Source organism: Larus michahellis, chromosome 11 (assembly GCF_964199755.1).
Source record: "Larus michahellis chromosome 11, bLarMic1.1, whole genome shotgun sequence".
In the NCBI taxonomy this organism is placed as follows: Eukaryota; Metazoa; Chordata; class Aves; order Charadriiformes; family Laridae; genus Larus; species Larus michahellis.
In genome coordinates, this window is record NC_133906.1 from 10,003,970 (window position 1) to 10,025,349 (window position 21,380).

Below are 21,380 nucleotides of genomic sequence, written 5' to 3' on the forward strand. Positions count from 1 at the left end.
GGGGGGGTTGCTCCCATCAGCCACGCTCCAAGTATGAAGGTGAGCAGCAGAACGTGCCCAGCCTTCAACTATTCCTATCACGTCCCATCTGGAGACAGAAATCTGCCTGCTGGCTTTACAATTAAAATTGAAATGATTTGATTATGGGCCTTCATTAGTAAAAACAAACACCAGGCAGCCTTCTTCCCTCTCCCCGCCCCCCCCATCCCCACCCAGCCGTTCTGTCCTGGGGCTGTTTTAGGTAAATCCCAGCCAGGATGCGGGCTGGGCGCACAAAGGGGGTTCTTGTCTGCAGCTTGTAGCTACAGTCGGGTGCAGCCCCAAGCAGGCAGATTTTAGACCCACAAATCACCTTCATCAGGTGGAGATGCAGCAACGGCCTCGGACTGACGGCTCGATGGGCTGCCGCTCCATGGCGGGTGTAGCGATGGCTTTAGCAGACCCCGCACGCTCTCCTGAATGCTTGCAGACCTTACCGGGGGGGCTCCCAAAGCCCTTGGGGCTTCTGATTTACACTTTGACTCCATTCCCTTCGTTCTGTGAGTCTTTGCAAGGGGGCTATTTGCACCTTCACACCAACCTGGAATTGCCATTGCCGGGTCTGTTCTTCTTCCCCGCAGCTCGTTCATTCCTGGGGGGGGAAGCGGGGAGCACGGGGGAGGGCTGAGCTGGAGCGACGCAGGCTGCCTGTGGCATATGCAGATGTTCGAGTCCCCAAAGCTGCGGCAGTTGTGGGGGAAGTAATTCAATTAACACTGGGGGCCTTGGGAACAGGCTGTGCAGGCTGGGAGAGGGGGAATGCTAATGAAGGAGGGCTTGGGAATGCTGCTGGGTTAGAGTGCCGGTGGCCCGGCTGCTCCCAGCGCCGGCTTTTCTCTAGCAGCTGGCATGGCTCCAGGCGGTGGGGAGGTCAGGTGGGAATTAGGCAGCCTTTCTGCCTGATTGCGAGAAGTGGGCTTTGAAACGGCTTTTGGCGCTGAATTGGTGGCCCCTCTGAAGCGGCCTGTGGCCGGAGAGGTGTGTGCTGTCCCTGCGGCAGCACGCCAGCAGGCAGCCCTGCCAGTTCCTGTGCCCGCAGGAGGCAGAATGACCGCTCTGCCTTCTCCCTGCCCGCGGGCAGCAATGCTGCCCTCGGGTGCTCACCTGAGCTTCTCCATCCCTGCCTCCCCCCTGCCTTTGCTCCAGCACAGAGCTGCCTGGGGGGTCTCCCCAGCCCCGCAGCGTGTTCCCGCAGCCAGGAGACTGAGCCGTGGTGCCTGCAGACCAGGGGCCCAGGGTGTCTGGGACTCAACAGCCCCATTAGCCCTCCCTGTGTAAGGCGGGGAGCCCAGGCCCAGGGCTGCAGGGTGGGGGGCTGCAGCCGCAGGGCTCTGGCTGGGGAGGGAAGCCCCGGCTCGCAGCCGTGCCAGCTCTGGCGGGTGGCAGTGCCTGGTGGCACACAGGGATCACACACACAGCTTTTCCTCAGGGCAGCAAGAGCAGCCGGGCAGGGGAGGTGGAGAGGGGAGCAGAGCCGGGCTTGAGAATCCCTTTGCCCAAAATGGCTTAAGGCCATTGCAGCCTGGGGGCCACCAGTGACCCAAGGTCGGTCTGAGGGTTTTATTTGGGATGCCTTTGCACGGGTGTATTTGGGATACATTTGAGGCCCCAAGTACCACCGTGACAACCGTGTGCACCCACCCGAGGATCAAACACGGGGCCGCGGGAGGAGAGCTGTGGCCGTGGGTGTCTGTCCCCTTTGCCAGGCTGGGCCGCGGGAAAGGGCAGCTGTCACAGGAGCCGTCGGGAAGGCAGGAGGGTGCCCTGCACCCCCTCCCCGCCATGCTCTCTTAATTCCTGTGGTCTCTGGAAAGCCCCGGAGCGCTCTCCAGCCAACAGAGTGACCTTGAGGACCGGACGAAACCACAGGGATCTGCCTTTTGCTGCCAGGTGGACGAAGCCCCTCACGCCATGGGGCTGACAAAGTCCCAAGGGAAAGGGTGCATCGCCCTGGGGCTGCTGGCATGGGGCGTCCCTGCCTGAGGACCCCCTCGGGTCATGGCAGGGCAGGGGCACACGGGGCAGGGGCTGGCATGCTGGCTGAGCTTTTCATGGTGGGTAGTGTTGCCCGTCAGCTCCAGCTGACTCATGTCACGTCAGGGCAAGGCTTGGCTTCCCAGCGGCATGAAGCCTGCCCCAGACCATGGCACTGGGCTGAGCTGCGGCCAGGGCAGGCGGCTGCGGGGTGTGCAGGTTATAAGGTTACATGAAGAAAGAGCATCTCCCGGCGGGATGCTCCCCTCCCTGGCTGCGTGCCATCCGCCTGCCCGGCCTCAGCTCGGCGCCTGGGAATCCTCCAGCTCCATCCCCCATGGCAGGCCCTGGATGTGGCCCAGGGATGGCAGGGTCCAGCTGCAGGGATGTGCTCCGACAGCAGGGCTGAGTCACAAGGAAGGGGGAAGCAGGGTTAGTCCCCTCTGCCTGGGCAAGTGTCACCAAGTTGGTGGTGCTAACAGCATTGTTGTCCTACCCAGGCTTGCCTTGTGGGCTAAATCTTTAACCAGATCAAGGGTTCAACTTTATCAGTGGCTGGAAAAACATGGCATTGTTTTCCTGGGGCAAAGTATCTTGATCCCTGCAGAAATCTCAGACACAGCTCCTTTTCCTGGGCCCCACTCAGCAGCTGCCCAGCGCTTGTGTCCAGCCCTTTGGTACAGGGACCCATGGGACCCTCTGGGGCAGGGAACACCCTGTGCCCTGTGCATGGCCCAGGCTCCCAGCTGGCCGCATATTCCCTCCAAAATCCCAGTTTGCACAGACCTGGGCGCAGCAGCACGGTGTCAGCATCGAGGAGCTGGCACTTCCCCTTGCAGGGTGTGCCTGGGCATGGATTGCCCTCCTGGTGGGCAGCACGGGAGGAAAGCCACCACCAGAGCAGAGACCGCCGTGCCCCCTCGAGGGGAGCCCCCGGGCTTGCATCAGAGTCCCCTGACCAGCCCTCCGGCTCCCCAGCCCTGGGAAACCTTCCACAACCCCTGCCCAGAGCAGGATGATTGATTATCGTTATTAACGCTGGAGAACGGTTTCTGTGCACATCCAGGTGGTTCAGGAACAATTAGTCATCCACCAGTGAGGTTGTGGCGGGCTGCTCCTCTGTCCCTGCTGAGGTGGGAGCCCTCTGCCACACGAGCAAGGGTCCGAGGCGGCTCCTGGCACTCCCGGCGTGGCTGGAGGGAGCCCTATCTCCTCGCGGGCTGTATCTGATGGGCGCGCTCCCCGCCAGCCCTTCCTGGGAAAGGGCAGGGCTTTGGCAGCGGTGCAGCCCCAGGGCAGGGCTCGGTCTGGAGCTGACCCCTGTGCCCCCTGGGCATCTGATGGGGAGAAGGAAGAGGGTCTGCAGCCCCCAACCCCATGGCAAACATTTACCCCCATCCAGGGTCATGCACCTGCAGCAGCTTGTGCTTTTACATGGGGTGGGTACAATGGAGGGGCTGAGGAGGAGGGGAGGGGGGCTCATCCCTGGGACGGTGGGTGCCACCCGGCAGCCCCTGGCACAGTGGTCCTGTGGGGCCGCGCCAGGCACAGCTTCAGCTAGGAGCTCATCTGGCAGCGCCGCGACAGCAGGGACATTGGCAGCAGCCGGCTGCCGGCTGGGAAGGGGGGGCCGTAATGACGGTCCATCTCAGCAAAGGTAGCAGAGCATGAAAGCAATTTCACACTTTATTAGACAATTCAGGTGCCGGCTGCGCGAGCCTGGAGCGAGCACTGCTGTTCACACCTCTGCTCGTGTCTTGCCACTCTCCGTGGGGCTCAGCCCTGCCCCAGGCCACGCAGCACCGCCCTCATCACGGCTGGCGGCACAGCCAGCAGGGCCAGCCTGGGCCGCGGGGGGCCAGTGTGCCAGGGCTGCTGGCTGCTTCTCGTGGGCCACCCTGCTCCCAGACATGGGCGGGCACCTGGGAACAGTGGAGCCGCCGGCTGGCTCTGCTCGGAGCCAGCGCAGCCTGGCAGTGGTGGTGAACTCGAGCACCACGGCTGCAAGCACAGCTCCGCTTGGGGCTGGCCATGCCCTTCAGCCCAGGGCAGCTGGGTGCCCCCCTCTCCCCTCCTTCCCTGCCCACTGCAGCCCTGCTGCACCTCGACTCCCCTTCTGGCACTCTGCGGTGAGGGGACGGGCCCTGGTTTGGGAGCCCAGCCTTGGGGCTGCCCTGGCAGCTGCTTTCCTCTCCTGCCTCCCTACCACTGGGGTGCCCCGGCAGAGCCAGCGGACACATTGACACCTGGGCACGCCACCATCCTCCCTGACATCCAGGTGTCTCCATCTGGAGATACGCTTTGCGGCTCCCCACCCTCCCCACGGCCACTGCCATGTCCCCAGGGACCAGCACGCTCCGCAAAGCAGGGGAGAGCACAGTCTGGGCTGCCACCATCCTGCTTTCCGGCATGCGGCTGGGCTGGCGCCCGGCACCTCAGGGACACGGCCGTGTGCTGTCACACCCCGCGGGTGGACACTATCCAAATGCCTGCATGTCCAGGATATGAATCAGCCCGGATAGGGGTGCAGCAGCCGCTCCTGGACAACCCAAGCCGCCTGGCAGGCTGCTCCGGCAGCCAGGCTGTGCCGGTGCCAAACCCCGTGCGGGTGGGCAGGCAGGTTGCAGGCAGCAGCACCTGCCCGGCTCCGCTGCCACCTTGCAGATCAGCCCCGGGCACCGCGAGACCCCAGCCTGGCACGTGTTTCTCTCCCCCTTGCACGGCCCTCGCTCCTGCAGTGACAAGGCACGGCACAGCGGCACCCGGCCGGGGCGATGTGTAACCTTCACCTGACCTCCTGGCGAGGAGCCGCCCCTGCCCGGCTGTCGCCTTGTGCCCCTGGCCACGAGCACGTTCCGCCAGGCCAGCCAGAGCATTCCTCCTGGGAGAGCCTGTCCTCGCCGGGCTATTTAAAGGCACACTTGTGCCCTTTATTCCCCCTCATGTTTAGGCTGGAAGAGTCCCGTACCCTCTGGTGGCTCCGAGGGGCACTTCCAGGCTCGGGGCAGCAGCAGGTGCAACAAGCGTGGGTGAAATCATGGGAGAGGTGAAGGATGTCAGCACCCCGTGTCCTGCAGCCAAGTACTATCTTGAGGATAGACCCCGTGGGAAGGTCCCATGGCCATGGTTGTCGGCAGCAGGACTGGTGGGTACTGCCGTGCCCAGCTCATCCCTTCAGGTCCAGAGAGAGTCACACGAGCTAATTCTCCTCTTCCTAGTGGGGGTGTCCACACTGCACTCCAGGCACCGCTGGGATCTCGGGGCAGGCAGGGCACCAGTGCCACCACTGCTGGGCAGGGTGCTGGTCCTGGCTTGCTCAGCACCATATGAAGGAGCCTCTTGGTGCCTCGGCTGGATCCAGCTTGGAGCACAACTGCGTGCAGGGGGCAGCCAGCCAGCGTCTGACACGAGCAGCATGTCCCCAGTTCGCTGCCACTGCCTGCAGAGCACTGGTGTGTGGCTCATGTACATCTCCTGGTGGGCTGTTTCCACCTTGCCCTTCATGCCTGTCAACCCTGTCAAGTGCTGGTGGATGGACGTTTGGTGGATGGAGTGGGGACCCAGGAGAGGCAGCGGGGGTCTAGGACATCTCGCAACAGCCTGCACCCCCCGTGCTGGCTGCAGGCAGGACAAAGAGCTGCTTCTGGCTGGCACTGGCACACAGGCAGCACCGGCGGTGCCTGGAGCAGGGGGAAAGAGGAGCTGTTATTTCAGAGCACAAGAAATCCTGAGTCCTGATGAGCGTGACGGAGAAAGCCCAACTGGTTTTGTAAGCTGCCTATCAAGTCCTGCCTGCCCCTGGTCTCCTTCCAACGGGCAGATCAGGGCACAGGCAGCAGCAGTTTCTCAATGCTCCTTGTCCTGCTGCCACCTTTCACTCTCCGAAGGGTCCTGGGCACCCTCAGGCTATGGAGCAGGACCTGCCCGAGCTGCTGATTCTTGCCACTGCCTGTGCTGGTGCGTGGCTGATTGCATCTGTGCCCTGCTGAGCCGGCAGGAAGGTGGCTCGGGAGGGAAATCCAACCTGATGTGATTTGATTAGGAACAGAAAAATCCAGAGAAGCCATCAGCAATGAGCTGGAGGTGTGAGCCCTGCCGCGGTGGGGCCAGGGCTTGGTGGGCAAGGCTCAGAAATACAGTGCCCGTGCAGTAGCACTCCCTGCCCCCAGCCTGCCTGCTTTCCCGTCCCGAGGAGCCCATCGGCTTTTCCGCAGGCTGGGCGCATCCCCAGGCAATGTCCCCAGCTCCGGTGCTGCCGTCCCCTCCCAGGTTTTGTGTCAGTGAGCATTTGCTCAGGGCTTTCAATGGCACCTGGGTGGAGGTAGCAAGCCCCAAGTCGCCCCACAGATAAAGCCCCAGGACCCTGCAGGTACAACGGAGGGTGAGCCCCACAGGCAGCTCTGCCCCAAACCAGGCACCTGGTCCCACGTGTGGGGTGCACAGCGAAAGCAGAGCAGCATCTGGGGCCTGTCCCCACCTGCCTGGCACCTACCCTGTCCCTCCCCACACAGTGCAAGCTTGGGTGCAGACATGCCACCTCTGCCCCCCTGCCCAGTGTGGCTGCGGGGCAGCACTGTGGGAACCCGCACCCAGTCACCGTGCCGCCAAAGCACGTCCTGCGGGGAGCCCGTGGGCGGCCGAGCGTGCTGCCTCCCTGCCGGGCAGGGTGCAGGAGCCGGCGTGCCAGCGCTCGCCAGCCCGGCCATCACACCTTTTTGATGTGGGAAGCGGCAGGTGCCCAGGGCAGCCGGGACGACGCCAGGCTGCTGCACCGGCGGGTGCCTCTGCGCTCTGCTGCCCGTGGTGGGCGAGGGGTGGGCAGCATGGCACCGTGGGCAGAGCTCTCCCGTGGAGGGAGCACGGTGCCAGTCCCTGAGGGCTGCAGCCGGGAGCTCCCGAATTTCCCTCTGACACTGTGTCAGTGCTCTCATGAGCACAGCTCCCTGCCCTGAGCCCCAACAGCATCTCGAAACAGCACAGCATCAGAGCAAACCATGGGGAAACTGAGGCACAGAGCTGTGATGCCTCAGGCAGTGGTGGGAGGGAGTGCTGTCTCTGTCCCCAAACCAAGCCTTAGGTCAGGGACCGACCGACACAGGTTGGTTCTCCCCAAAACCTCTTCCACGGGGCATGTGCTTCTAGACAGCAGGCGTGTGTCAAACCACTGGAGATTTGTGTGGGTCGGCAAGGGGGACAGCGTGCCCTGAGCCCCCCAGGAGCTGTGCTCTCCGTCCCCAGCCCCGAGCAGCACCGGCTGGGAGGGAAGCGGTGCACAGCCGGCCATCAGCCGCTGCCCCGGCACCGCCAGCCCTGCCACCTCGGGCTGTCCCCACGTCTCCCAAGGACAGGGACACTCCATCCCAGCAGCGAAACCCCTCCGCAGCCTGCCAGCCCCCCACCAAAACCAGCGCTCCCAGCGCCCGGCCGCGGCATGTGGGGCGGCTCTGCCACCTCGCGGCCGCGCTGCCACGGCCACCGCGCAGCCCACGGCACGGGGGGGAGCCCGTCGGCACGGGAGGGGCAGCGAGACACTGCCATGTATTGTAATGTCAGCGCACCAGTGACGCGACACAGCATCGGTGGCGCGCAGAGCGCTTCTCGTCACCAGAGCTCAAAGTGTACAACTGCCCAAAGGAGGGTGTCCAGAGGTGGGGGTCGGTCTCTTCTCCCAAGTGACAGGCGATAGGACAAGAGGAAACGGCCTCAAGCCGCGCCAGGAGAGGTTTAGACTGGATATTCAGAAAAACTTTTACACGAAAAGGGTTATTAAGCATTGGCACAGGCTGCCCAGGGAAGTGGTTGAGGCACCATCCCTGGAGGTATTTAAAAGACGGGTAGACATAGCGCTTAGAGATATGGTTTAGTCATGGTTTCTGTCAAGAGTTAGGTTGATGGTTGGACTCAATGATCTGAAAGGTCCCTTCCAACCCAGGCGATTCTATGATTCTATGAAAGGGGTCAGTAGCATCAGCCCCGTGGTGCTGCGGGGGGAAACTGAGGCCAGGAGCGGTGCTGGGTGGCCAGGAGGGCTGGGGAGGACCCTGACCACCACACTCAGCCTGGCACCCTCCCATCATTGATGCTGCAGCCGGGTGCAGGCTGGCATTGATGTGCCCTTTAGCAGGATGTGAAGGCTGTGCTGCTGAAGGAACCGCAATGGCACACCACAGTGGGCACCCAGGCAGGAGTGACACCCCGGTGAGGAACAGGGAGACATGTCTCCGTGGTGCTCCACCTCAATCTCTGCACTCAAACCAGCGATTCCTCTGAGAGCCTCTTCCCAAGAGCCTGAGATGCTGCATGCCAGGCTGAAGACCCCCTCTGCAGCACTGCACCCTTTGCAGCTTGGTTCTGATCTAACCTGGGGACAATGCTGTCTTGTCACCCCTAGGAACACTTTTGTTACTGACATGGATTTCAGCAAATCCCTGGAAAACCGCAGCCACCTGCCCTCACTCACTCGTGCTCCTTTCCTTTGTGCAAATACCTATGGGACATGGCACCCTCACACCTACCCATTAAAACGTGCCTCCAGACTGCCGTCCCTCGCACCCGCATCTCCCGGGCCGTATTCTGCCAGACGCTTCCCACCGCCTCCCTGGCCCGGGGCCACCACAGCCGCTCTCCTCCAGCATCTCCCGTAGTGAGTCTTCAGGGTGCCAAGAGGACGGCTCTCATCTGATGAAACCTGTGCCCTTGGGTGCCGGGCTGGCCATGCTCACACAGGCAAGCTCCAGCCCATGGGCTCCTGCACAGGGACGGTCACCAGGTAGCTGGAAGGCACGTAGCCCCTCTGGCCGTTCACATCCACCAGGCTCCACTCCTTGCTCCCTTTCTTGTCGTGTGGCTCCAGCACCACCACGGGCTGCCCTGCCTGGAGGCTCACCTCCTGCGGACTCCTGGCTGCGAAGGAGAAGCCGGCGACCACCTGGGAAAGGCAGGGGAAGGAGGGAGGAAGCCCTTGCTGGACACGAGGATCAAAGGGGGAAAGAACACATGGCAGGGCAGGACCTAGAGGGGACACGGAGGTGGATTCCAAGAGGGCACTGCAGTACTGCCATCTATGGAGGGACATCGGGGACCCCACTAAGCACAGTTCTCTTGCTTTGTCCACCCCAGGTCCCAGCAAGGCAGACACCAGCCTCGCAGGGCACTCGGTCAGGGGCTGTGACACTCCCCTGCGAGGCACATGGCTGCACAGGTATGATCACATGTGTGCTGGAAAAGCAGGTCCACCTTCCCACCCACACGCTGCACACACAAGGGGTAGCATGGAGCTGGTGGGGTTGCTAGGAATGGCCCTGGGGGGTGTCCCCCTCTCTCACCTGGAAAGCTGGGGTGAAGGTGGCCACCTGGGGCCTGGGAGCTTCAGGTGTTGCGTACGAATGTCGCCTTCTCTCTGTGCCACTCTCCAGGGCTGGCATCTGCATCCCGGTCTGCTGGCTTTGTACCGGGCAATAGGGCCGGAGTTTTCCAGCAGGCACAAACCCTCGAGGACCTGGAGGACACGCACACACACAGGTCATGGGGCCATGCTGCCTGGCACATGTAGGACTGATTGGAGGAGAGAGGAATGACAACTTGGCTGTTGCCTGGCATGGCACAGCAGCCCTGTTCAAACTGATCCATCACTAGGGGATATCCAGCAGCAAAACCCCCTAAAAAGGGGTTTCAAGATGTTTCTGTGTGCATGGGATTCTCTTTGCCAGCCATGATGAGCCACGAGTGCTCCCCCATGGGGAAACCTGAACTTTACAGCTAATGGCTATGGGCGCAGCTGGCAAAGCAGAGGTGGGTTTGGGCTGAGCAAACCCTGGAAGGGAGGACCCGGGAGGCAATGGCCCGCTGTTTCATCCAAGGTGAGGAAGTGGTTTGGGTTTGTGTCCTGACCCTGGTGCCAAGGCGAGGAGAAGCTCCCCGTAGCGCTCACAGTACCTCCAGCATCCACCAGCCATCTGCTCGTGTTCCCTTTCGTGTCCATACTTTGCAGCAGAGCTACAATCTGTCCCCTTTGCAAGGTCAGGTCCAAGTCTTTGCTGCCACTGATGTTGCTCGTCACTTGGTAAAGTTTGTCTGGGCCGTGCTTGCTCACAAGGGAAAGGACCTTCCGCTCCTCGGCAGGGTTCAGAGGCTGGTGGGGAGCAAAAGACACAGGAACACGATGGGACACACAGGAGACTGAGGTCCTCCATGTACACGTGTTCTCCTTTCTGCAGGATCACATCCCAGTGAGAGGTTAGAGGAGAAACTCCTTTACACTATCTGCTCTGCCTCATGGTTTGGGGATGAATGTCCAGAACCAGAAGAGCTGAGACTGTTTCCTCCCTGGTTACTCCCACTCAGCTGCTGTCAGGGGCTTGGGGGAAATACTGTAGCTGTGGCAAGCCCCCATGCCACTTTCTGAGCCAACTTTCCCAAGGAGATGTTCTACTCTGGTAAGCCACAATCCTACCTCTTCATCCAGCTGGCCTGAGACACCCCCTTCCCAGCTCCTACCTGTGCCACAGGGCTTGGTGTGACTGTCTCGAACGTCTGGCAGAAGGCATGGAGCTGAGCGTCAGACTGCTTCAAGGTGTCATCCACCATCTTCCAGAAACCGGGCAGAGGCATGCGACCGTGGGGCATCTGTGAAGACAGACCCTGAGATCAGAGTAGGCCCTGGGGAGGGGAAGAGCTGTGGGTAGGGTCAAACAAAAGGAGCAGGAAGAAAAGAGGTGAGAAAGCAAGATAACAGACCTTGTCACTTAAGATGAACTTTGCATCTAGGATGTGGTTCCCCTTGGCAAGGAGAGCCGCTGCTCTCTGGCTTTAAGCCCCCTGCCCTGCCCAGGGCAGTCACACGTGCGGCTCTTGGGCTGTACCCAGCCCATGGCAGCAGTCCCTGGGTCCTGCTGTCCTGCCCCAAGCCCACAGTCCGTCTCACCTGACTAAAAAGGGAGACAGGTGGATGTAGCTCTGGGGTAGATGTCCGCATGTAAGCATCCCAGACTGAGCAAGGGGAATCCACCCTCATGCCTAGGTATGTACGAGCAGCGCCTGAGAGGATACGTCCAGTGGTTGCATCTTGTTCTCATCCTGTTCGTGGGTCAGGCCGGAGCCATGCCCTGCCCCAGGACTCTGGACTGGCCTGACCCACCATGTTTGCAAATGTCAGGCTCAGAGTGCTGTGCAGTGAGGGAGTCCTGGGAGATATCTCCCAGGGGATGGAGGTTCTAGGGATGCTCGTTTCTCAGGCCAGAAGCTGTCCTCCTCCTCGCCTTCCCAGCACAGAGCCCTCAGGAGCTCCGAGTTAACACTGATCTCTCAGGCAGCACATCAATAATTTACCAGTGGTGTCCTCAAAGAGAGAGCAGGACACTTCCTGGCAGTGGAAAAGAGAAAATTTAGCTTTCCCTAGCTGAAGGGGAGGAGAGATCGCCTACAAATGCTAGGCAGGGAGCTGTGTGTCTGCAAGAGCAGGCTTGGGATACAGCAAACCTTCAGTGCCCCAACATCCAAATGATGTTCCAAGCCTGAAGAAGACAGGTCCGCCTCAGCACGTGGACGGTTTGGGCACACACACCACGGGGTCACTCTCACCTGCTCTAGCGCCTTTTCTGCCTGGTGCAGGACCTGGGCAGCCAAGTCCCGTTGCAGGGTGCAGAGGGAGCACAGTATCTGCCCCAGGATCTGCAGAGCCACTTGGTTGAACTGCGGGAGCTCGGCCACAAGCAGGGCATTGATGGCAAGGTAGGTGTTCATGGCTGCCTGCTCGTCGTATGTCACGCTGCCCATCTCACTCTTCCGCTCCTGGATCTCCTCATAGTCCAGCAGCTTGTCCAGGCGCTTCTTGACCAGCTGTTGTGGCCCCACCAGCATGTCTGAGAGGCTGCAGAGGGGCTGGCAGACCAGCCTGTCCAGTCGCCGCTTCTGTGGAGCGAAAGTACCCAATCTCCACATGAGCTGCCCCCACAGGCCCAGCTGTCTGCATGGGGCACCATCTTACACAGGAGAAAAGGCTCAGGGACCTGTTGAGGGGCTTGCGTGGAGTGAGGAGCGTCTGAGGCATCCTTCCCTGAAGGCACACAGGATGCCAACCAAAGCATACCCTTGGCAGAGAGCAGTCACGCATGCCATGATTCAAAACTTGTGCTCCACGCAAATGATTGGGTAGGACCCTTACGTGCAAGGTCCCATGGGCCAAGGAGGGTGTTGCAGTGACTGTCCCATGCAGATCCCAATGTCCTGGTTGGACGGAGGCCCTCAGCCCAGGGTCTGCATGGTTAACCCTCCCTGTGCTGGTGCTCCCTGGGGATGCCAGCATCCAGGTGTGGGGTTCAGGCTGCCCTGCCACATTCTTTACTGCTCAGAAAACCTCCCTGACTGCGTTTACGGTAGCAGCCACCACCCAAGCGGGAGTCCTGGTGGTGGAAGGAGACAGATGGGTGGCTCACAAGGTATGGGTAGGTTGGACTGAGGTTTGGGGCCAAACACCTGTGTGGGTCAAATAAACAGTACATTGTGTTTCCCACCATCCTGTGCTCTGCCGCAGCCCTGCCTCCATGGCTGGCCATGAACATGTCAGGGCCCTGAAGGCACAAAATAGGCTTTAATGGCCCAAATCAGCCTCACCTGGGGCCTCCACCCACACCCCTGCCCGCAGCCCATTTAAGGGCCTTCAGCTGCTGCCTGAATATCACTGTGGGTATGGTGGTTTCTACCTCTGTCTCCTGGGTGGATCTTGGACCTCTGCTGCAGGTAGCTCACTCCTGGATGAACCCATCAGATAGACATTGCAGCTTGTCTCCAGCCCTGGATGGGCTTTAGAGCTGTGTTGTAGCCATGTCCCTAGCCCTACCTCCTCTTCTTTCCTGGATGGACCCTGGAGCTGGTTCCTCACTTCACGTGTCTGGGACTGCTGATGGATCCTGTTACTGACCCCTGGCTCTGCCTGCAATGTTCAGGGGACTGTGCCTGTTGGTGAGGACACTGCCTTTTCTGAGGTCCCCCTCAACTCTTAGCTGCCCTGCCTTGGGGGAGCAGCCAGGCCCTACTGGTGTGAGCAATGCGTGGTTGAAGGAGATCTACAGGGAAGGAGCACTCACAAACTCTGGGAAAACAGTGCAATGGAGGTATTCTGCGAAGCGGCAGTACTGCTGGGCGGGTCCCTCGTCGATCTGCAGCTCACGCTTGTGTGGGGTAGGCAACAGGAAAGCCTGGAAGAGAGAAAGCCATCAGACCTGACCTGTTACCCATCTGTAACCTATCCCTATGTTCTCAAAGACATGCCGTGTCTCAGTCTGGGCGCTCTGTGCTAGCAGCCTAGCGGGACTGATGCTCTGGGCTACTCTCGTCTGCAAGTTGCGGAGCTCGCTTCAATGTTAACAAACCTCTCCCTCTGAGCAGGGATCATGCACCAGCTTGCAAAAGCACTCCTACCCCTGCAAGGTGGCCAAGGGCTGCCCTGTGGCCCCAGGCAGCCTGCCCCAGCTTGATGTTTTCTGGTGCTCTGACTCTTGGGTTTGGTGCTCCAGTAGCTCCATGGAGTTTCTTGCATTTGTGTACAAAATCTTCCCCCTACCTCTGCATGGAGAGTGAGACTGGTGGGAGAGGAAAGTGGCAGAAAGATGGTTTGGGTGGAGACCCTCTTCTGCTTTGAGAGGCTTTGCTTTAATGTTAACTCTGTGGGCAGCAGCTTCCTTCCTGCCTGGTGGCAGATGTTGACCCACAACCTCTAGACCTAGAGAAGGGAGCACTGAGCTCCCTGAGCCCCAGCCTGCTGCTGGTGCCAAGAGAAGCCTGGCCTCTGAGTGCCCTGATCTCTGTCCTAGATCTCTTTGCCTGTGGTTGTGTTTTGGAGGCCTCTCCTTGCCTCAGGAAGGACTGGAGATGGAAACATAAAATGGGAAAGGGGTTGACCCTTTGAGCAGAAGGTGGCAGCTGAGACTTGTGTGCTTTTCCTCAACCTTACAGGGGCTCTTACACAAGCAGAGGTGGCTGTGGTGATCTTGCATGCACCAAGATTTGCCTCTCCTTGTGGTGGAGGCACTGGTAGAGACAGATGCACAAGAGGGAACTGCCAGACAGCATAAAGAGTGGCTGTCTCTGCCCTATGAGAACATGTCTTCATCGGCTCCTCAGGACGTCTCTGAGAAGCTTTCAGAGGGAGACAGACGGGGCATGCATGCAGCCCCACCTTCCCCCACCAGCAGTTCCTCTGAAGCTACACCCAAACCCCAGCATGACTCCACACCACAGCTCGTGATCTAGGCTGCCCAGCCTATTTGCAGCCACTTGATGTCCTGGCTGAAGCCAAGAAGCTGGCTTACAGAGATGCAGCTCACTGAGGGGCAGTGCCAGGCAGGTCCCCAAGAGCACTCGATGTCTCAGAGGACGGTCATACCTTGTCCCCCTAGCTGATGCCATGTCTCACTGTGACAGTCGTTTTTTTCTGTTCTAATTGCATTTTACCCCCTCCTTGGGCTACAAGGAGTCTTTCTGTCCCCTTTTCCTCCCTCCCAATCCTAGATGGGGAGCCCTTGTCAGTATTTTCATTACAAGGTCTCTCCAGCCCTTGAATTGCTGCTTTCTGAACCCTCTGTTATTTCCTGAGACTTTTCTGATAATACAGCGTCTGGGGATTTTGCCATTGCTCATACTTTCATTTCCCTCAGATGCCCCAAGGGATTTCCACGAGAAAATCACAGCAGCTACCCCGCTGGGTCATTTCAGAAGGGAAGTTTGTTGTTTCCCTGATTTGGGAACGCTTCTGCCTTATACCTGTTATGCAAGAATTCCCAGGCTGAGCAACACTTAGCCTTCCCAGCTATTTAATGCCTTGAAATAACGACCAGTTTAAGGACCAATTATTCCTAAATGACACCCAGCTCAGACTGTGTCAACGAAGCCTTGACTTTGTTTTAAACTTCGCTGTATCTGAGCAATCGTTGGATGTTGTGCAAGCCCCCAGCACAATGACTTTGGCTGAGAGATGCAAGTCACTGAGCATCCCCAACTGACACTGGTTTCCATAGTTGAAAGTATTCTGCAACCCCAAGAAACAGGTCCTGATGCCTGGATGGGGACAACCCCCTGCAAGTGGCTAGGGTTTTACCTCTAAATGGCCCAGGTAGGATGCCACATTCTCCTTCAGCACGGCCACGCTGGATACCACGCACTGGAACTTCTCCTCCAGGTCATCGTACTCCTTGTCCTCCGTCTGCGAGGCAAGAGGCAGCTTATCCCCAGCACGGGCAGGCCAGGCAATGCCTCAGGTGCCCTTCGCTGGGTGCTAACATAAAAAGCAGCCAGGCACCTGCCTGATGCTCACGGTGCTGGGGACAGCCGGGGGAGACCCTGAGAGGCTCCAGGAATCTGAAAAAATCTCAGGTCAAAATCTCAGGTGCTTGGGATGCATGAGGAAACAGGGCTTTCGGTGTGGTTGTGGTGCTGGGGAACGCTGGGGTGTCTTTGCTTTCAGTGGGGTGCCTGTGGGTCCTTTGGGGGTCAAAGTGTTCTCCTGCAGCGCTCTGAGGCAGGGAGTGAGGTGTGTACCTGCATCCCTCCTATCCCACTGGTCCTTGGCGGGTGGGACAAGGAGCCACCCTTAGGCTGCTCGAAAATGGGACTGTGGCTCATGTGACAGCACAGGCCACTGGGTGTCAGCATTGGCCATGCCACCTCGGCTCCGCTCTCCCCTTCCCACTGATGAGGTGTCTCAGGAGGCAGTGGAAAACCCCAGAAATGACCCAAGGAGAAGCAGCGGGTCCGTGGGTGCAGGCAGTAGGGTGCGGGCTGCCCACCTTGGCCACGATGCCGGCCTCGTGCATGAAGAGCCGGCTCAGCCGCGTGGTCTTCTTGGCGATGGAGTGGGTGTTGAGGCGCGCAAAGCGGTCCCGCAGCGTCAGGTGCTCGGCCTTGTTGTATTTGGTCGCTGTCTCGGGCAGGGGGCACACAAGATGGGAGGGAAAGAAAGATCAGAAGAGGAAACGTCAGGGCAGCATCCTCAGCAGCATTAGTGGGCAACAAGGGTGAGCAGCACCCAGGCCCGGAGCTGACAAGTCGTGATCAACAGGATAAGCACAAGCCACATCAGAGAAGGGCAGCCCCGGGGAAAGTACTACGAAAACCAAAAAGAGCAAGCTTCTGTTTGTGGGGAGCTTGATTTCTCCTATCCCAAGGGCAGGACTGTTCCTCCCCATTCCCCAGATCCAGGAATGCAGACAGACTGGTTTTGTGCTCAGCAACCCGCACTCCCCCCTCCCCCTGCCCATGCCACCCTGCTCCTGCAGCCTTCAGGTCTTGCCCAGAGTGGCATTTGCAGGACCAGAGCAGTGCCAGGAGCTGCCGGCATGAGTCTGTGGCCCCACCAGGTGGGACAGGTGGAGGGTAGGAGAGCTTTGAACTGATTTAAGCAGGAATTAGTGCAACACCAAGGGGAGACGACTGAGGTTGGGCTGGGGCTTCCCAGATGCCGTGCCCCGTGCCTGCACCGTGGCCCCTGCCCGCTCACCTACTTCTCTGCGCCGTTTGTACTCGTTGATGTTGGCGTTGACCTGGGCCATGGCGCGGACGGCTGCCTGCAGGGCCGGGTAAGCGTTGGCACTGGTGGGGGTGTTCTCCAGGATCTTCCCCAGCAGCAGCGGGTATTTGGTGACCCTCTGCACCGGCATCACCAGGAAGAAGCTGAGGTCCGACGCGCCTGTGTGAGGCCTGATGGAGAGGGGAATCGCTCAAGGTCAGCGTGGAGGGCTGCCCTGCTGCTCCTCCCGGCTTTGCCGTGAGCATCTTGGGGAGAAAGCAGCCCCTTTCCAGCTTCAGGGGAGCTTTGTTCCCTTGGAGATGCAGGCAAGCTCTGCCCTGCAGCCGTGGGGGATTTCTGGCTGTAAACCCCTGCTCCCTGACAGCTGTGGGGCCACCCCCCCGGGACCGCTGGCAGGGGGACACTGTCCCCGCCATCCCCGAAGGCAGTGCCAGCCCCGGGCGGGTGCCCTGCCTCCCTGAACAGTGCTGCGCTTGTCTGGCTGGGAGGCACCGGATCAGCGCTTGCTCCGGGGGGAATGGGGAGGGAGGGTGTGGGCAAAGCGCAGGCAGGCTGCAGGCAGGACTCCCCTTTGGGAGTCACGCAGCCTGTGCCCTGAAAGAGAGCAGCAAATCTCAGCAACTGCTCCACTGCCGCTCCTGCTACTCCTGGCTCCGACAGTGCGACCCCCCCTGTAGTTCAGGAAGGGTTTGGCAGGTCCCTCGGGGCCAACCCGTCTCTCTGGTCAGGCTGGGGAACATGTGCCCTCAATGGCGGTTGTGGAGCTGGCGGCAGCTGCGGGTGCCACCCCAACCCTTGTTTTGGGGTCCACCATAAAAGACCACCAACCTGTAGTGCCCCTTTGACAAATGGCCTCAAGGATGCAGGACAGGCTGTTAGGGACTACACCAGGCAATGCCACAAAGGTGATGGCCGTCATACTAGACTCAGCATGGTGGCATGTATCCATGCATAGCTTGTCCAGAGAGAAGAAGGGCAAGGCCAAAAGGTAAAACAGGGAGAGGGAGGTGGTGGGCTCAGCAGCAGGTACCTACACTGTTGCATTCAGGGTCTCCAAGATCTCCTCCTGCAGCCTGGGGTCCTTGCGGTAGCTCTCCACCAGCAGGAGGGCATGCTCGTAGCTGGCACAGTAGATCTTGTAGACAGTCTCCATCTCCTCCTTGAACTCCTGGAATAGGGCGCCTGGGGAAGGAGAGTGAGGCTGGCAAGGATGGTCCTTTCCTATGGCCTCAGAGAAAGGCAGAGGTTTCTCCCCAGCCTGCTGAAGGGTGAAGCTGGCAGAGCCAAACGTTCCAGGGCAGTGCTCTGCACCCCGGGCACATCTGCTAAGCTGGGCCTGATGCTGCCCCCTCATCACTTTCTGCAGGCTGGGCAGGTCTGCCTTGTCCCTGTGGGGTCCACATGGGTGGCTGCCTGTGGATGGCAATGCACCGGCAGCAGCACTCCCTGGAGCCGAGGTGCAGGAGGTGTCAGGGCAGGTGGGCTGGGAGCTGCACCCGGGCACAGCACTGTGCGGTGGCACTGCCAGCACCAGCAAAGGCATGGGTGGGCATGGGTCAGTTCTCGGCACTGCACCACTTACTGATGCAGAGCAGCTGCTCCTGCTCCTGGGTGGCTGTGGCCTCCAGACCCTTCAGAAACCGTCTGGAGATGTGGAGGATGTCGTCAGTGTTAGAGAAGAGTCCTTCCAGGTCAAGTTCAGGTAGCTGAAGGGAACAAAGATGCCCCAGGATAAGCCAAATACATCAGACAGAGGAGGACCCTGTGTTCTGCAGGCACTCACACCCTTCTGAGCACTTGTGTCCTTCCAGCTGCCCCACGCGACATCCGAGGAGCTGGAGCGATGCTCTGTTTCAGGAGGCATTGGGGATGCTGAGACCCGGCTGTGCTCCCAAGCAGGGCAACGAGGCCTTTTCACGTTACAGAATCAGGGTTACAGCTGTAGGACAGCTGTACTGGGTCAGATCCAATGTCCAACCAACCCAAGACCTTGGCTGATTGAGGGAAGCCCAGGAGGCTGGAAGGTGACCTCCCTGCAGTGATTTGAGCATCTTGCAGATCTCAACAGATTCACCCTATGGTCCCTAGGCCTGGGGCGGGGGGACATGCCCCCTCTCACCTGCTTCTTCTGGAGGTGTGCCCGGATGTCTGACACACAGAGCTGGATGTTGTGGACATAGCTGGCCTCAGTGGTGATGAGCTCCTCCACGGCCAGCCGCTGGCTCAGCTCCATCCTGTCGCAGGGCATCACCTCCTCGTAGATGGCCTCTTCAGTCTCGGCTGCATCCTCAGCATCGGGCTCTGTCCCGTGGGTGCTCGCCATCTTGGTGTGACACTCTGCAGGTTGTGGCAGGGAGTTAGGGACAGGCTGTGGCAAGGGCAGCCCCGGGGCCCGTGCTCCCTCTCCTGTGCCAGGGACACATCCCCAGGGACTCTCAACCCATCTGCATTTACAAGCAAGGTGTGGATGACACTCCAGAACCACAAAACCATAAAGCACCGCAAGCCAGGAGCAGGCTGACAGTGGAGGGCAGACACCCACGTGTGGCAGGCAGGGACTTGCCACGCACACGTGCCCAATGGCTGCGCGCAAGGCCAGGGTGCAGGCAAGGGGAGCCCCAGCCGCAAGCAGGTCAGCACTCACCCCGCACCGGGACCGCGCAGGGGCTGGTCCCTGAAAGCAGAGTGGGGTTTGCCTGTGGCCCTCCCTGCCTTGGCTGTCAGCGCCCGGCGCGTTGCCTTGCGTTCAAGAGTCCTATTCAAAGTACAAAGGGTGTTCTTGTAGCGCTTGAACAAGAGATGTTTCTGTGACAGGGAGAGCTGGTTTAAAAGTCACAGGGATGGGAGAGAGAAGTGGGCGAAGCTGGTGGCGCCTCTGTCAGAGACACTCGCAGCCCCCAGTGCGCAATGACCGTGCCCTGCCCAGCACAACCCGTTCCCTTCTCCTCTCTGCCTGTGGAGAGTGTGAAAAATTGGAGCTGATTCATGTCATTTCCTTCTCAGGGAACACCCTCTGCTCTAACTGATGCCGAGGAGGATGGAGCACCTCCCAAATCATTGCAGATAGTGCTCCGTCGCAGGCAGGAGGCCTTGAGAGAGAGACAGGGCACAGCCCACGCCAGCGCAGCGCACAGCTCGGCTGGATCCAGATCCCAGCCGGGGGGAGGGATGCTGCCAGGCAGCCTGCTCACGGAGGCTGTGGAGGAGGCGAGGAGCGAAGGCAAGGCGGAGGTGGCTCGGCAGGATAAAAGCAAGATGGCACAAGCAGCGGCACAGGGAGGACAGTTCTGCATCTGCCCTCTGCCGCCTGCCCAACCAGTGCCAACCTCCACGCCTGACTGTCAGCCGGAGTGCAGCATAGCATGCCAGGCGCCCGCTTCAGAGGCTGCAGCCCCAGGCGCCCGCGGTGGGAGCAGGGAGAGGGGCTGGCAGGACAACCCGCGCCTCTGCTGGGGAAGGGTCCAGCTGACAAGCGGGTGACGAAGTTGTGAGCGCCGGGCAGGGTGAATATCCCCTCCTTGGCACATGCCCACTGCTGCGCTGGAGGAGAGCTGGGCTTGGCATAGCAAGCAAATGCCTGTGACAAGGTATGGGACCTCTGCCTGCCTTACAGGGGCACGTTACTGTGCCAGCTGTCATCCCTGCCCTCTGCGGATTTGGCTGCCACCCCTGTCTGTGGCATGGCATTGGCTACTTTGGGACACGGGGAGTAGGGGACGCTTTCCTGCGCCCCTTTGGGTGCCTCCAAGGTGTCCAGGCAGAGGGATTCCCGTCAAGGACTGTTGGACAAGCCCAGCGTCCTCTGCCTGGGGGTCACAGCAAAATTCTGACTCAGAGGAAGGGCTGCAGTGGAGGCAGGTGGAAAGCCATGATCTGAGACATCTGCTGAGCCCTGGAGAGCTGTCCTGCAGCTCCGGGGCATGCAGGTGCTGGGTGTCACTGGTCCTTGCACTAGCATCCCCCAGAGCACGCAGCTGCTTTTGGGGGTGCCCCCAAGCTGGGGAAACCTCTTTCCCTCCCCCACCCTCCGGCCTGAAACATCAGAGGAACAAGGGAATTGTGCAAAACCAAAAAGAAGCATTTCTGGACAGCGCTGGACCAGACGGAGAGAGCGAGAGCAGGTTTCATTTCCCAGCTCTCCTCCCAGGCAGCTGCCCGCCTTTGACATGTCACCGCCGCCTCAGTGGCTCCGAGCATCCCTGCCCGTAAAGCGGGGACCAGGCAGCGTCCCCAGCCAGCACACAGGGACCCGCACCCAGGGGATGCCGCGGCCCCCCTGGCACCCCGGCTCCAGCCCCACAGCTCCCACCCTCCGCCCCGAGGGACAGGCTCCGGCACGGCCCTGCCATCTCCCTGCTCCCCCCGCCGCCCCGTCACCTCCACGCCCCGAAACCCGCTGCTCCGGCTCTTACCTGCGGAGGAGGCCGGGGCTGGCGCCGGGGAGCCGTGCCCGGCTGCGGCCGCCGCTCTCCCGCTGCCTGCGGGGAGTTAATGATAAACCCGCGGCGCCGCAGCCGGGCTGGCACGGCCGGGGCGGGCAGGAGGGCCCCAGCCCAGGGCGTGGAGTGAGCCCGCGGCGCCGGGTGACGGTAACCGGAGCACGGTGCCCGCCGTCCGCCCGCCGCGGGGCCCGGCCGCGGTGGGACGAGCAGCGCGGCGCTCGCTGCGCAAGCCCGGCGGCGGCGGCGGCGACGACGGCGGCGGGGAGGCTGGCAAGCGGCCAGGCGGGCTGGTAGCCCATGTTCACCGCCTCCGCCGGCGGCCGAACCCGGCCGGGAGAGGAGCTTGGGGAAAGCGAGCCGGGGGAGTCGCCGCAGCGGCGATGGCGGGGGGAGGAGGGGGGATA

At 60.7% G+C, this 21,380-nt stretch overlaps 1 protein-coding gene across 2 annotated transcripts; it reads right to left on the reverse strand.

Moving 5' to 3' along the window:
• Positions 1 to 7,860: 7,860 nt before the first annotated feature.
• ARHGEF37 (Rho guanine nucleotide exchange factor 37) lies at positions 7,861 to 21,155 on the reverse strand. Of its 2 annotated transcripts, XM_074603973.1 has the most exons (14): positions 21,065 to 21,155; positions 20,947 to 20,990; positions 18,654 to 18,871; positions 18,117 to 18,240; positions 17,569 to 17,716; positions 16,505 to 16,704; positions 15,795 to 15,925; positions 15,107 to 15,211; positions 13,098 to 13,208; positions 11,593 to 11,922; positions 10,510 to 10,638; positions 9,949 to 10,147; positions 9,339 to 9,511; positions 7,861 to 8,941 (listed from the first exon to the last, which is right to left on the reverse strand). In XM_074603973.1, the coding sequence occupies exons 3-14, from the start codon at positions 18,855 to 18,857 to the stop codon at positions 8,732 to 8,734; spliced, it is 2,064 nt and encodes a 687-aa protein (XP_074460074.1). In that variant the 5' UTR covers positions 18,858 to 18,871; positions 20,947 to 20,990; positions 21,065 to 21,155; the 3' UTR covers positions 7,861 to 8,731. The 2 variants fall into 2 exon arrangements, with proteins under 2 accessions (XP_074460074.1, XP_074460075.1); XM_074603974.1 differs by having other exon boundaries at positions 9,949 to 10,144; positions 20,947 to 21,086.
• Between the last annotated feature and the right edge of the window lie 225 nt (positions 21,156 to 21,380).